The sequence below is a fragment of the Dufourea novaeangliae genome, unplaced genomic scaffold (assembly GCF_001272555.1).
Source record: "Dufourea novaeangliae isolate 0120121106 unplaced genomic scaffold, ASM127255v1 scaffold8, whole genome shotgun sequence".
NCBI lineage: Eukaryota > Metazoa > Arthropoda > Insecta > Hymenoptera > Halictidae > Dufourea > Dufourea novaeangliae.
This window is the reverse complement of record NW_015373923.1, coordinates 10,416,150-10,433,390: the sequence shown is the minus strand read 5'-3', so window position 1 is coordinate 10,433,390 and position 17,241 is coordinate 10,416,150. Positions and strand designations below refer to the sequence as shown.

The 17,241-nt window shown below is 39.8% G+C and overlaps 1 protein-coding gene across 1 annotated transcript in view; it reads right to left on the bottom strand.

Moving 5' to 3' along the window:
- Positions 1-5,187: 5,187 nt before the first annotated feature.
- LOC107194624 (serine-rich adhesin for platelets) overlaps positions 5,188-17,241 on the bottom strand; it is a 73,969-nt gene continuing 61,915 nt past the window's right edge. The window contains exons 10-11 of the mRNA XM_015584270.1: positions 14,058-14,538; positions 5,188-6,030 (exon numbers count right to left, since the gene is read on the bottom strand). Coding sequence (XP_015439756.1) covers positions 5,188-6,030; positions 14,058-14,538 — 1,324 coding nt within the window. The remainder of the gene's footprint in view (positions 6,031-14,057; positions 14,539-17,241) is intronic.

Sequence of the window (17,241 nt, the reverse complement as noted above, 5' to 3'; positions counted from 1 at the left end):
GTTTCGTTCGACGCTTTCTTCCACACTGCCTTTTGTTCGTCAATCACGCACTCTTCCTCGCTCACCTCGCTTTCCTTTCATACCTGTAAAATTAACAACGTGCTTGTCCTCAAGCCTAAACCAAAACGAAGCAGGCGCCACGTTTCCGCCTGGTATTGATATCGGCCTGCAAGCCATCGAGAATCCAGTGACATAGCCATAAATTTGAGGTCCCTTAGACTAAACAGCGCGTAGTGACGACCGAGTCGAAATACGTTCTCCTACATATGTATATATAAAAACAACAAATAGCTTATCAAGGAAAGGATGTGTACCTATTTTCAACCCTTGTATCTCGATCAGGACGGTAGTGACAGATAAAATTCAGACACACGATACTTACGGAGACATGCGTTGAAGAATTTTTTCCGATTTTTTGAAAATTCTAGTTGTGAAAATTGACAAAAACCAAAAAATGACGAAAAATACGAATTTCGTATTGAAGATTTAAAGCGATTGCATTTATACAATTACAGTAACAACATATTGTCGTAATTATTGTCGTAAATTTTATTGATATTTTTTGGTGGGGTGTGCCGTAGTTTAAAAAATCAAAAACTTTATTAAGTGAGTATATTATACGATTTTAAGTATTTCTACATTTATTAAGATAATATATAATCAAATAAACCAAATTAAAATTGTACTGCATCTTTATATTTTGAAATATTCACGTTACTCCCAAGAACGCCGTTGGTGTAGTTAGTTAAGCTGAGACAACGAAACCGTAGCGAAGATTTTGACCATACTTGTGAGTTAGAAGCCTTGTACATACTTTTTTTATTACATAAATTATATATTTGTCAATTTCTAACTAAATGACAGTGAATAGTATGATAAGGATTTAAGTAGGATAGGTTAGTCATACTGTTAAGTATATTATCTGGACGAGGTTTATGGGGTTTTTGTGCATATTTTAGGTGGAAACATTCATCCCTACGAATACAGTACCGGAGTAATTTCTGACCAGCCTCGAGAGCGATACGCACAGTGACGGAGCTATTCGTGCAAATCTGAATGTGACCGAGTTTGTTAACATGGAAACGGCCAGGCTGAGACCCTACAGAAGAATTGCTTTAGATCTTCGACTCCCTCCATATATTGTGATGGAGCCATGGTACATTGAGTCTTGTAACATAATGTAATATAACCAAAAATTTTCAAACATTTGAATATCACCTCTTTCTCTCTTGAGATCTGACAAATTTAAGAGCACGCCCCGGCCAAACGCAACATTTTCTATAAGTCAGACTAGCGGTTTTGTAAGTGGCAACACTGCCTCAATCATTGGAGGTAATAAATTTACATTTGGACACGACATTAGAATTTGCGAGGCCAGCTCTCAAACTATAATGTCTAGGAGGAAATGTTAGTATAGAAATTACAGGAACGATTTAACAAGTGTTCACGAAAAAAGTTCATATTATGGAACACAGAAGACACAAAAATAGAAACAATGTAAATAAATAAATAAATAATAAATAATAAATGAATTAAATAAAAATAAAATAAATACTTAATTATTAGTTCTCGGAAGGAGGACGCTTTTTCGTATCCGTCAGCGGCGTTTCGCTCTGCTTGGAACTCTATGCTTTCTACTTTTTGAACATACTTTCGTCTGCAATAGTACGACGCATTTTGCGCTGTACCTCCTACGCCCCAAAATTGTTCTTTGGCGTGCAAAAACCTCGAGAACCGGGCCACTCTCTGCTGACTCGTCCAGACTGGCAGAAAAAACCGAAGCGTTCCTAGAGGAACGTCAAGAAAACGTTAACGCTTAAATTTGAACCGACCACGTTGTGATTTCTCGCCGAGCCAACATACGTGCCTTATAGGGATGTATCGCGAAGAGACAGACGCGCGATCAGGATGAAATTCTTTCCTCCTCCAAGCCGAGGAAGACTCCTCAGTGGACCGTGACGGAGTAGTACTGAGAATGGAAGCACGACAGACAAAGGCCTCCCGCTCGACTACCAGATGGGATTTTTAAGCGCCGAGTCTACTGAAGGGGCCAGGCCGAAATCTGCACCTAGCAAGACAGCGACGGGATCAATCACTTTGACGTCTCCCTCTGAAGAAGAGCTTACGGTGGAGGTGGCAGGGAGAAATAACCCGAGGAGTGCAGCAGTCGCCTGGTAGGAGGGCAGAAATTTGAGCACCCTCAAAAGGTGGGAGTAATCCCTATGGTAAGGGGATACATTCAAATCGCGCCGTCACTAAGCCGTAGGAGCAGGGCTCCAGGAGTACGGGGGGGGGCGGTGGAGGGCAGCAACTCCGCGTCGGAAACATGAATTTTCGGCCCAGTGAGAGTCTCAAACAGGGTCTCCAAGGTTTCCTCATTCTTTACGTTGCCGGATGACGCAGGTAGTCGGCGGAAACACCCGAACGGCCAGCTCACACAGATAGAAGCAAAGTATGCTTGTGCGGCAGAAACTGTGGAATAAAGTGGGGGACGCCGGGACGTCGTGGTGGTGGTACCAAGTTCCACGATTCTGGCTTCACTGGCTGTAGGTAGGAAGAGGCGGGACAGCAAACCAGCCGTCTCAGGGGGCAGCAGTCGCCCCCCAGAAAAGAGCCCCTCCCTCATTTTAGGGGGGGAGAGGCAAGGGCGGGGCTGGTCGCGGTAGTGTGCCTCGGCGATCCCGTGACCAGCCCTTACGCCCGAGAGGGTCACCGGGGAGGTTTTAGCGGGTGAAACTCCGTACAGGTCGCCTCCGCCCCCAACGGAGGCGGTACCGCCTTTTTCAAGATTTTCCCCCTGTTAAAAAAAAGGGGGCCTACCGATGTCCTGACGCCGCGTCGCGAACATTTGGGTAGTTACTTGGGTTACGTCCGTCTGTCGGTGTGCGAGTGTGTTGTAACGGAGCTAGAGGGAGAGAGCGCTCGAAGCAGTGGCGAGAAGCTGTTCGTAAGGAAACCCGAGCGAGGGCGGAAGGACGACTGTGAGTCGCATGATAATCTTCCTAAATTTTATCGTATTGGAAGAATAATCTCGATCTCGTAGTCATCTATTTAGAGTCATAATTGCAGGTAGCATTTGGATCGCGTGTGTATCGTGTACTGCGAACGCGTGAGCGAGCGGCATACGGAATCTGTTCTCGTGGGTTTCCTCTAGAGCGCTCCAATTACAAACTTACGGTTGCTGACTTTAGTTATGTTAAACAAATTGTAAAGAACGACAGCTGGCCACCGAGCTACACATGGTATTAGAATTTTAAGCGACGACAGCTGACCACCGAGCTACATTGGTTGCGATTTTAACATCAATTGTACGGCTGTAATTTTGGTAGGCGTGATTCTATTAAATATTATCTTGTTAATTCTGTGTCTATTATTTCGTGCATGGTCTCCTGCCGTGAAGGGTGTTTACCTTCACACTATCTGCGAACTCCGGCCGATCATACGAGCTATCTAGCGCTGGCATGCTCCTTCACGATCTCTAACGGTTTTCGGTGGACCCGACGATATCGGAAGGATATCGTGGGATCAATACAGAGTTTTTAGGAAACAGGTTTCGTTACGGATTATTCAGGGTATGCCGATCGGGACTCTCGGGGAGTGACTGGTGCTCAGTAATACGAAAATATCGCGGGAACGCGATTGTAGAGGAGGGACCGGGAGATCTTTTGTCCGTGGCAGAAAGAAAATCACGGTGCTCATGGCAGTATATTGACGATAGTTTCTCTATATTTATTATTTTCTAACGTGATTGTCAGAGGAGAAGTTTCAAACACATCTTTTCCTTCGTCATTGATTCTACCAATGTAAAAATATCCTCACGGAAAATGTCTGAGTTCCTTCGAAAAGATCATATGTATAAACATACTATTTATAAGTTAATACAATATAATTAACACATATAGTGTATAAAAAATGTATATGCACATTTTTTATTCCGTAAAAATGATTTTATACATTCTTAGATTATTTTCGATAAATTTCCAACTGTGTCTTGTGTGTAATAAGCGTCTAAATAATGGATTTTCACTTTTGTATAATGTCCATATATTATTCAATATATTTATTGAAAAAGTACTTGAGTGTGTAAACACTGTTTGCGTGTACTGTCTGTATACACGAAATCGTATTTGAATTCTCCTACAGGATCATCGAAAACAAATGATGATTCAAGTGAAAATTACTCCGTCTTTAGGCCCGATGTAGACGAGCGAGTTTTGTCGCGCATTTTGACACGCGTTGTCGCAGCAGGTATTACACGCTCGTCTGAATGTAAAAATTCCGTGCACATTTCGTCACAGCGGGCCAGCGATATCCGACAGTCGATTTTCACCTGCCGCGAGCTGTGAGGTGTCGCCGCGTATAAACCCGCTCGTGTGTATTTCCTGATACGTTTCCCTGTACTTCTAAAACGCGCGAGAAATACCCGCGCGACAAAACTCGCTCGTCTGTATCGAACCTTAGAAGCAAATCTTGCGACGACCACAATATGTTTTTTATCTCTATTTTTGAATGGAGGGCACTCACATGAACATTAACTGTTGTTAATCGATGAGAATCAAGTTTTTCTCCAGATCAAATGTTAAGAATGTTTGCTTCATGTACTTGAAAATATGTTATAGCGGTGTATGTTATACAAATTTTACTAGGATTTTCACAAACAAATGTTTGGGTGATAAAATATCTTATAATTATATCTGAATTATTCTGATCTCTTCAAGATTTCACAGAGAACCTGGAAAAATTATTCGACTCAGCCAAATTATTCTACTCTCTAATTATTTCTATTCAGAAAAAGCGAAATTTTCATGCTAAAACTGTTTAGGCTCCATGTGCGAAGTACAGGATGATTCTTGCGGTAGAGGCCCGGAAAGTGACTTATTTCACGGAAGGCTAAAAAATGACAATATTGCTTAGAACTGTCTGGAACGTCGAGAGAGAAAATCATTCTGTTTTTAACAGATCCATCTATGGATTGTCAACCTGCTGGTTTTTATACAATCCCGTGTAAAGAAATAGTACATGAAATTTTTATTTGGAAAGTTCTTATATTTAATTTTTAGATTAGGACTCTCTTATATCCTTAAATGATTTTAAAAGACAATTAAAAAATAATACATCTAGCTAAAGAAAGAAAAGTAAGAATACATTTCATTTAATAAATCTCTTCATCAATAACTTTCGCTGCAATCACAATGCAGTTTCCAGCGTGGATACGCTGGAAGTACGAGATACATTCTGCGAGTAATCAGTTTGCGGTGATTCTGATCTACCGCTAAATATCTGTCTGACATAAGTATTACGAGCCTGATTGTCGGCCATCGGAGTGTCAGCGAAGAACTGTGCCCTGGCTAACTGACAGCTAATCCTCCTCGACTCGAACGTGTTTGTCACTTTTTGAGGAGAAGGCGTCAGCTGCGAGTGAAATGAATACAGAATCGCGAAATTTTGGGAATTCAAGTCCGAAACACTCTGAGTAAGACTACTTTGTAAGTCAACACCTACATGACTGCAGGTGGAGCTTGAAACGGTTTGGTCTTGTCTCAGGATGGTGTTAACGAATGCTTTAGGCTCCATAAAGGATACTATATAAGAATCCTTTAAATTATCTAGTGAAAGCATATCTTTGGAATCTGTGAGAACTTCGTTTCTAGAATCAATCACGTGCAGATGGCTCGGTAGATTATTACAGAGATTCTGCTGCCTTTTCAACGCCAGTCTTTGCGCCGAAGAAGTGTTTTCAGAAGATGGTTTCATTGCTTTTTCCTCTGCCGCAGTGTCTTCGATGATGGTAGATGATAGAATATTAGTTCGGGGCGTCTGAAATCTCCACTGAGACCGAGGACTTAGTACCTTGGTTAAAGGAGTCTGCTGAACTGTAGACCACGGTTGCTGCAAGTTCTGTCGTGATAGTTTTAGTTGTTCTGCAGCTGATAGTCTCGTAGGACCGTTCTTCACGCTCTGCTGAAGCAGAAGACGCTTGAAGTCCAGCCTGGACGTCGTTGGCGACAACGATTGGACGTACTGTGTAATCTGGAACCGAAACAGTGTAACCTGGATCCGACGTTTATATTAAGGTACACTAAACAAGATAAGGATATTGCGTCGAAAAGTCAATATACAAGGGTGTTCGACTACTAGACGGAACAAATCTAAGGGATGATTCTTTGAGGCAAAATTACACGAAAATCAAGAATAACGAAATTGCGACAAATACTTCGTTTGTTAGTTATAAGCGTTTCAAAATTGACCCAAATGATGGCAATCCGCACGCACGGAGTATCAGCGGACCACGGTTCGTAAGGGCCGTACAGTCACTTTAAAGACTAAACGACGTGCAGTTCTTTTTCCAAGTTAATGTCAAGAGGGACGGCCGAAAACACGATGGGCAAGGTCTTCGTCGATGGCAGCAACACGTTGCAGGCAACCCGTGGGTGGTCGTACTGCAGAAGACGAGAGAGAGTTTTATAATGTCCAGACTCGCACACCCTCGGCATCGTGGCCAAGTGGGCCCGAGTGGTATATGAAAAAAAATACAGATGTGGCTCTAAGAATATGCGAAGGGAAACGGGACCTCCACTTTCCCATGCAGCTCTTCCTTCTCAAAAAGTAATGACCATGAAAGAATGGGAATCTACCTTAATAGGTAGATCCACATCGATCCTATTGAGGGAGGATCAATTCAACAATATCAGTTGTCCATTCCGAACGGTATCCTTTCAATTCTTCGAACAAATAGAGTTCATGTTCGGGAAGCTAAGTTTTAGTTTGTTTAGCGATTACGTACTGATTATTTAGTAGTGTAGCGTAGGTCGTTGTTATAAATAGTGCAAATTAATTATTGTAGGTTTTACTAAGCATTGTAGATTTTAGTAGTTATTGTAGGTTTTATTAATTATTGCAGGTTTTATTAAATATTGTAGGTTTTATTACTTATTGCAGGTTAATTAAATATTATAGGTTTTATTCAATATTGTTGATTTTATTAATTATTGCAGGTTAAAAATTAATAAAAATAGTTGCTATAAATTAATTAGTGTGGGTTAAAAATTAATTTCAAATAGTTATAAATTAATTATTTTGAGTGTTAGTTTTGTGTAACGTGTAGAGTGTGAAAAGCAACGGAGGAACCGCTCGCGGGTCTAATTAATCGCGCAGTGTGTGAACATTTTTCGCGGACGGTGTGTGGTGTACGTGCATGTGCGGATTAATTTCATGAATACTGGTGGACAGAACAATTGTTGTATGTGACAACTAGAGGGGGCATTAACCCTCTCTACTCGATAATATTCGTAAGAAGGTATTTACATTTCTTGCGAATTTTATCGAGTAACAAGTGTTAATGCGATACAAGTGAATTCGATTCAATTATCGCGGTCACAAATTATCGACATCTTTTAAGGGGTAAGTAGACAGCTGTTCTACCTACTTTTCCTGCCCGTCGTTGAGTCTTTAAGGTGATTGTACGCCCCTTACAGTCCGTGGTCCGCTGACACTCCGTGCGTGCGGATTGCCATCATTTGGGCCAATTTTGAAACGCTTATAACTAACAAACGAAGCATTTGTCGCAATTTCGTTATTCTTGATTTCTGTCTTATTTTGCCTCAAAGAATCACCTCTTAGATTTATTCCGACTAGTAGTCGAACACTAAGGAGCGACATCAAGCGTGCAGATTCATTCGCAGTTTATTCTGAGTGTCGTGAACGTGAAGTTGTTGTATATTGCTTGTATTATTATTGTTATTACTATTAAAGTGTCTTATGTTAGTTATAAGCATGTTGAGTGTGTTTTTTTAAAAAACCTTCCCAATGGTCTACGCCCGTAACAAATTGATAGCAGCGGTGGCATACTTCTGTATTCTCTTCCTAGAAGTAACTCTTTTAGAAGATGGTCTACCGAGAGACAGACAGTATTAATGAGAGGAATATACAGGGTGTCTAAAAAATGTCTCTCTTCTCGGGAATGAGGGGTTCCTGGGGTGATTTGAAACAACTTTTTCCTTAACGAAAATGTTATTCGAGGCTTTGTTAACGAGATATGAACGAAAAACTCCGACCAATCAGAGCGCGAGTTTGCCAGCCGAGTTTCGTATGCTTGTACTATGAAGCTCCGAACAAACAAGTCGGCATGCATCCCAGGAAACCCCGTATAATAGCAAATAAAAAAGACGAAACTAATAAAATCATTCTCTTTATTATCTTTCATTTGTTATTTAGTAGGAAAATTATGTGTAACGTAAAAGGACGAATGCACAGGCACTTTTTTAAACAGACTGGAAACTAATAGTTATTTGAAGAGAGAGGTTCAGAAATTTGTAAGATTCCTTCTCAAAAACGTATGAACGAAAAGGTAATGTAATACTGATCGTAGTTCGTTACTGCCATTAAAAAATCCGTAGTTCAGTAACGGGCAACAATGATACTGATTACGAATAATTGTCTTTAAGAAGCCCGAAGAAAAATGTAGGTACAGAAATTTGCAGAATTATCGCCGGAAATAAGCCATAGCTTGGGTTAAATTAATAAAATAATAATCAGCAATAAATTGATTAGAATTCACCCTTTCGGAAATTCACCTGCAGTTTGCAAACCTGTGTCACTAGGTCACTGGACCGATCCTGGTCATTGACTGCCGAAACGGTTTATGGCAGGGTATCGCCCAGATGATCGCAGGTATACCTCACCAGCGGAAGTTAAGCCCGATTGCTAACCGACTGACAGAATTTTTTCGTAAGGGTTCCTCTACCTCCAAGTCGCTTCCCATCGTTATGTTGTGAGTTCACTCCCACCGCGGCAACAAGATTTAGGTAAAAAGAAACTAGTTGTCTCGGAAAACACGTGCTTTGCAGAAGTGCAACGAACGAACCGTCGTGCACTTTCACCGAAGCGTGGGTTAATTTACTGCCAGGATACCCATTGGTTCGAGATAGAAAGCAGAGACTACGTTTTTCTCGAGGAGAGGTCTCGTAACAGACGTGGACTCTCAAGGGAACAACATCCCGAATTTTGACAATCGCCGATTTTTATACAACTCTGTGAGATTCTACTTCTAATCAAAATATTTGATATGTGTTTCTTTTTAACTGCTCTCATCCCCGTTGAAGGGGTAACAGCGGAGCGCCCAGTTCTTCTACCTGAAACAGGGCGCACTGCTGTCTTTAATAGCTTACTGCGATATTAATATGAATCGGACGCACTTGACGTTACAACCTGCCATAAACCGTTTCGGCCGTCGATGACCAAGATCGGTCCAGTGACCTAGTGACACAGGCTTGCAAACTGCAGGTGAATTTCCGAAAGGGTGAATTCTAATCAATTTATTGTTGATTATTATTTTATTAATTTAACCCAAACTATGACTTATTTCCGGCGATAATTCTGCAATTTTCTGTACCTAAATTTTTCTTCGGGCTTTTTGAAGAAACTTATTCATTATCAGTAACATTGTTGACCGTTATTAAACTACGAATTTTTATACCAATACTGAATTACGATCACTTCTCGTTCATTCTCTGTTACATTACCTTTTCGTTCACACGTTATTTGAAAAGGAAATTTACAATTTTGTAAAAAGGAATTTACAAAAAAGTAAATCCGCATTCGTCTTTTTACGTTACACATAATTTGCCTATATTTACGTTTCATTCATTAATCTCTTTAAATAACAAACAGCAGATGATAAAAAGTATGATTTTATTTGTTACGTCCTTTTTATTTGCTATTATACGCAGTTTCCTGCGATGCATGCTGACCTACTTGTTTGAAGCTTCGTAGTACGAGCGTAGCGCATAGCCACCGCTAGCGCGGGAACTCGGCTGGCAAACTCGCGCTCTGATTGGTCGCGGTTTTTCGTTAATATCTCGGTAACGAAGCCTCAGTTTACATTGTTGCTAAGGAAAAAGTTGTTCCAATTCACCACCCGAGTGCCCCATTTCCGGGTCGGAGGACATTTTTGGGACACCCTGTATATATTTCCCATTCACGATTCTGAAAAATTTTGCCCTGAGAGATGAAATTTTAAGTAGTTACAAAGTTTATTACATAGATATAGAGTCTAGTAAGTCAATAATCTACAGTAAATTGTTACCAACGTTTTAAATAATAACAGTTAAATCGAAAGGGATATTCATGAACCAAAACTTGTACTTTGTACATAGTTTTAAAAAGTTGCAACCACTTACAATGAGTATAGTTGGTACCACATGAAAGAATGAACGTTTCTCTTCTAGAAATGAAAAGAATAGGGAGCACCTTTGAATCCCTTTCCAAAAAAATGGCAGCTGAAGTAATTCTACCATACCTTGTTACGTACGAAGATACTCTTAACCCTATCTGTAGATGGAATGCATCCGGCCGGATTACGTAATTGCCCACGGGGTGTTATGGCGTGACCAGATTTTTTTGGAAAACAGTTTCCGTTAAGAACAGGCGTGTCCCCCACCACTTTTAGACTCGATTTTCGGAATATAAAAAGGGACGCGTACAGCTCATCCGCGGATCATATTCATATCACAAGTCTAGCTAGTGAGATCGGGTATTAAAGTCCTTGTCAAGCATTTTTAAAAGTAAGCTAAACTCTGCATAATAAATCCCCGCATTTCTCAGTGCGTGAAAACCGAGAACGTTGGAATCAGCTTCCGCGACTACACTTTACAGTACCATTTGTAAAACCTTTACTTTATTGAATATACTTTTATACGTTCATATATTTATAATTCAGTGTTGTTCATTTCAACTCTAGAACAACATCTAAATTCCCAGCTAGAAGCGAACCCACAAAGGCACAGTTTTACCGCTTGAAGTGTACCGAATTCTTAAAAGTTACGAGGCCCATACTAACAATCCTAGTGGCTCCCTGAGATGAAATAGGCTCGTGTTCGTCCACGACAACCTATCCCAGTGGCTCCCTGTGATGAAATAGGCACAGGTTCGTCCACATAACAAACTCTAAAAACCAAACTCGCCATTTCCTCGGCTCTCGCAGCCGTTTAGCCATGGCTCGTAACAACCTATTCATTAGAGTTGATATTAAAAAGTTAGTATCAAACAGTGATACGCACGTATATTGACAATCAATATCGTCATACATACATCATATCAATGTATGCAATCATCAGACTCGCTCTCTTAAGTTTGGTTAACATACAAATTACTATGGATTTTATTCCGCTTATAACGACTCCGTTTACTACGACCTACTGCTTACAGCGACGTAATTTGCGATAGTTTCGTGTGGTTACAACGACGTCTCGCAGAAACTTTGTGTTTTGTTTACCAATATTCCCCGCCCCCCGTTACACATCCAACGCACTCACAACCAGCGTTACCAGATAAGGGTCCCTCACTCCTCACTCTACCGCTTGTGGTACCAAGTGGGGAGAATACCGGGTGGTCTTTTCTACTACGCGACGCCACGGACGGCTTGGCTTGTAGATGTTTATTGTGCAGTGTAGTGGTGCATACGGTTCTTTTGGGACACTCTTTAGCTTGCTTCATGCGGTATGCGCATACGTCAGCGCAGCAGCGGTGGGTGAGGCATGGGAAGGGTAAGGGGAAATATGGTAACGCTGCTCAGTGAGCTGATGCCATCAGCAGTGATGCCAGAATCGTGGAACTTCGTTCCATCACCACGACGTCCCGGTGTTCCCCACTTTATTCCACAGTTTCTGCCACACAAGCATATTTTGCTTCTACTGTGTGAGCTGGCCGTTCGGGTGTTTCCGCCGACTACTGCGTCACCCGGCAACGTAAAGAATGAGGAAACCTTGGAGACCCTGTTCGAGAATCTCACTAGGCCGAAAATTCACGTTTCCGATGCGACGCCCGGCAATCTAAACGTGTGAGTAACAGTCGGGAGACCCCGTTCGTATCCCACTGTGGCGGTTTTACTTTTTATATTTAATTATTTTATAATTTCACTTTGTAACCTCTCACTAAAATAAAAACTTGACAATATTAATTTGCGAGACATTTAAAAAGAAGGAAATAAATTGTTTCCTCTTCAATATTTAAATTTTATATTATATACATACGTATTCTGTTATATACAGGGTGGCCCACATAACTCTTCACAGCTCAATATCTCGAAAACTATGCCATCGATTTTAAAGTTCTTGGTCTTAAATTGCATGAATCTGAAGGGCCTTTCTAACTACAGAAACGTGAAGTGGCCCCCCTTCCTCTGTAAGGGGGGGCGGGGGTACCTTTATAATTTTAAATGGAACCCCCTATAAAACGTTACATATTTAGATTCTACAGGAAAAAACAAGTAAATTTTGTCTGAAACATTTTTTTGTCAGATATTTCCATGATGAGATATAACAGTTTGAAGTTTCGACTTGTAGGTACTTACTCGAAGTGCTCGGAAAATGCGTTATTGAATTATACGCGCTTGAGTCCTTTGCTTATTCGTGAAAAAATAAAATTTTCTTTAAATTAAATGTTCAAAATGTCCACCACGGGCTTGTAAACATTTATTTACTCGAAACATCAAAGTTGTTCTGACATTTGTTAACATTTCGGGAGTCACTGAAGCGCAAGCGTCACGTATTCTTTGTTTCATATTCTCTTTTTTCGTTATGTTCGAACCGCCGACGATGTCTTTATAGAGAGTCTATATCCAGAATATTGCTCACTTAAAATATTTTTCACTAATATGAAAAACTGTAACCCAAAATATTTGTATTTAAAATATTCTACCTATGCCCCACTACATACAGCAACTAAATGGATGAAAATACCTATGGACACTACTGAACTTTTCGTATCTTGTCAAAATCAAGATACTCTTTCCTACCAGATCTCACAGATGTTTGAGTTGACTCTGGAATCTTGAGTCTAGATTCTACTTGTATAGCAATGTCATAAGATGTCACATGAAATCTTACTCTTGTAACAATATCACAATAGAATCAATCAATCTTGCCCCAATAAATGAAACAAAACTCCAGACAAAAATCACTCTAAATAATCTATTAAACAGTGAAGTACAATTACAAACTTTAACTAAAAACTTTGTATAATCCAAGATGGTCGAACAATTAAGAATATAACTATACGAATTAAAAAATCAAATCGAGCAATTGGCTCTTAAAAAAAGAACCAAAACCTAGTATGTAACAGGAATACAAATGTTACGTTATTTGGTATATGCAGACTTTATTACTCTCGTGTTATATATTTTTTAAAAATGTGGGTTGCTTCAAATACTTTGGGATTTAATCAAAATATGCTTTCTACTCTGTCGAAACTGCTAAATATTTGAACATTGTAGATTTGAAACGCGCAGCCCACAACTAGATAAAACGCAAGTTCAAATGCATATCTACCCATAGGAAGAATGGCCAGAAGAAACATATTGCGGTACTAATCTAAACTGAATATCGATGATACTTGAACGACCAACAGCAGCTGACAGAGATTCAAATGCTCGCGCATCAGCGAGACAGCACTAATGTAACGATGGAACTCTTTTATTCAGGGTTTCTTTGCGAATTAAAATTTTATTAACGCGTTACATTTTTTCTGATTAAAATGATCCGAAACATGATATAAATTGGATAATTACTAATTTATCAGAGGCGATAACTCATGCCACGCAGTTTCTTCTAGCCTGTTATAATACTGTAAAAAAGTAGTAATCAATGTGTGGACATTCCAGGGATTCCCTAGATTACCGTTTGAGTTGTATCAATTTACAAACCTCGGAAGACCTCAGGTTTCAAAAATGGGAGAGGTGGAACCTGGATCCGATTTTTACATTAAGGTAATCTAAAGAAGATAAGGATATTGCGTTGAGAAGACAATATACATATAGGGAGCGACAGCAAGCGCGTATATTCTTTCGCAGTTTATTCTCAGTGCCGTGAACATGAAGTTGCTGCAAAGTGATTGTATTATGGTTATTGTTTATTAAAGCGTTTTGTGTTAGTTAGGGGAAGTTGTGAGTGATTTTTTAAACAACTTTCCCAGCGGTTTATGCCCGTAACAACAGATAACGCTAAGCAGGCAGTAAATCAGAAAAAGAACTTTATTCCATTGTGTAATGAAAGTGCACGTACCACAGGAGGTCTTTGCGACTTAGAGCTCCGACTTTGTGTATTTTCCGAAGACATGTTGACCAGTGAGTTCGTTGAACCATGGGGTGAGTAGTTCTCACCATCGTCTTTAATGTTCAGTCTCTTTTTCGATTTATGTATGGCAGTGAACAATTCCTCATTCGACATAGTACTCTTCGTCGGCGACAAGGCTAGATTCGTAGGTGTGCTTCGGCAGAAGAATGTTTGAACAAGATTGTTTTTTTTTAAGTTGGCGACCGGTGACGTGCAATTGCTGCAGCCTGTTAAAGCCACATTTTCCGTAATAGTTGGTGTAACACGTCCGCTAGGCATTGAAGTTTTCAAGCTATCGCTATGCTTCATCGAGGAAACTGGACTGTGTTTGATCGCATCGGAGCTAGAAATTTTCGTAACAGGATCATAAACCGGCGAGGACGTAAGAAATTGATACCCCAGTGAAGTCAATCCCAATGAAGTGGCGTATCTAAAAAAAAGAAGTGTGTAAAAAAGAATTGTTTTTTGTTAGACAAAACAGTGCCTACTTGTATGATTATGTGACGATGGTTATTTATGCAATTTTTAACAACTGACGACAAATTAATTCTTGTTAAAACTTCTATAACACGTTGAGTAATACAGTACAATAATGTTTTCATTAATCACCGAACGACCGGATCTCTTTGGAACTTTTATAAATCTAGTTAATGTAGTTCGCATGTCATGAATTTCAAGGCAAGCCTCGGCAGCTCGCGTTTGCATTTTACTCACAGCAATTGTCGCAGAAATGGACAGCAAGTAAAAAGAAAGACGGGCCGACGACCAGGCAGCTGACAAAGATTCAAATGCCCGCGCATCAGCGAGACAGGACTAATGTAACGATGGAATTCTTTTATTCTTGGTCCTGTGCGAATGAGAATTTTGATGAGATTTTTCTCATTGAAGTGATCCCAAACACGATGTAAATAGGATTATTTCTACTTTATCAGAGGGGATAACTAATATTCTTCCATTATCACTTCTGATAAAGTAGAAATTAACTTGCAAAGACCCAAATTATATTGTATTTGGTATCATTTTAATCAAAACTCATTATGTTAATAGAGTTTTCGTTACCAAAAAAACAAGAATAAAAAAGTTTAATCGATACATTGTTATCTCGCTGATACCCGTGCATTGAAGTTTTTGTTGGTTGCCCCGATTGTCGCGGCAGGTCCAATGCAACCACGAGCTGTCGGGGTGTGAAGTGACGTTTATGAGGTTCGCAAATCATGTCCCTCTTTGATAAATGCTTCAAAGCGGTCCAGAGTTTTGAGCATTAATCGAAGATTTACTATATTAACTCCCAATATAACACTTGTTGTATTAGTCAATCGATTCAATTAAAAGTGCAATCGTTTCTTAAGGGCAGAGACTCCGTGGGCCGTGGGACATTCGATTTCGTAGAATCCAACTTTGCTTCGATAATTGCAAAAATTAAGTTTTCACGAGTATAGTGCTCACGGGTAGACTTCACAACAGGGTGGTCTGGTCCGTAGAAACATCAATAAACACCATACGTTGAAAGAATTAGAATTTTAGAAAGTGAGCGACTGTGACAGACACTGATGAAGCACACGAGATGGCTGCTCAAGTCACATTTTGTGAAATATCACACGATTTAGTTGTTTTCTCGTCAAAAGCTGACCAGACCACCTATACACCGCTGTCACACTATCGTAGAAATGCAATTTTTGTTAATGTATCACTTGTGGATGGCGTAAATTGGATTCCACGATTTGACGCGTCCAGACTCAGGAATATACAGTGGTATAGTTCAAGGAATCTCCGCTAGGGGCGCTTATGGTATTTGTCAGTCACCTTGGCCATGTTACCATGAGCATCGATAAAACAGGGAGCCGATAAATGTAACCTCGCAATACGTGCTGGATCGTATCGATTGTTTTGTTATGCCGTTGTCATATGTTCCCCATTACAATTCTGCCTATCAGGAGAACGATGGAATACCTACGGTTCGTTGCGAGATTTCGATTCCCGCCGAACGTAGGAAAAGAATGGCGCGACCGAAAGAGATTCGAGAATGAAACAATACATACTTACGTATTAATGTGTGCAACGATAAACCTTTTCTATTCGTACTTGCAATGATGCTTATTTTTTTAATCAATGGACTTACATACGAAATACTAGAAATGGTATTTCCGAGAACCAAATTGTAATAATGACACAACATATATTCCGGGTATTCCATATACAAAAAACATGGAATACTATACAAATCTGCTGTATGAAATGATATTTATTTACCTTTTATTGACATAATTGATACGGGTATTATAGGCGTACACATATATTTCGTAAAAAGGACGCAAAAAGAACATTGAATGGACAAATTTATTCGATGAGAATTTATTCAACGAATAAAGATACTTTTTTTATTCGAAGAGCGTTTAGCTATTTACCTATGTTTTTGTGCAAAATAATTCAGAAGGTCTTCAGAAATGAAATGTGTATGTTGGAAATTCGTGAAATGTTGTGGGGAACATTGTTAGAAAAATTTAAAAATGTGTGAGAAACATGCTTTTCGCGCGCAGAAGAAAATATAATAATAAAAAAAACAATGTCAACACGTGCGCTTCCTGTTCTTTAGCCGACGGTGGGCTGAACCAGACAAAAAAGTTTAAAAGTCCGCGTATCGATATGATTCATATTGCACTATCCAAAATTCTATCCTGCTTATTTATGCACGGTATATTACAGTCTAGGTGCGGGTGCAGCGAAGATGATACGCTAAGCACGCATGCGGCAGCAATTAGTTGTTAGTTCAAAATCTATCTCCGTGGGGCGACGAATGAAAAAATGGAGAGAGCGTATGCAATTAATTGTGTTCTTTTTGCGTCTTTTTTATGAAATATATGTGTAAGTACATATATAATACCTGCATCAATTATGTCAATAAATGATAAATAACTATTGTTTCACGGGAATGCCATTTCAAGTATTTCGTATGTAATTTCATTAATGAAAAAAAATTAGCATCATTGCAAGTACGAATAGAAAAGGTTTATCGTTGTACACATTAGTACGTAAATAGTGTTTCATTCTCGAATCTCTTTCGGTCGCACCATTCTTTTCCTACGTTCTGCGAGAATCGAAATCTCGCCACGAGCCGTAGATATTCCATCGTTCT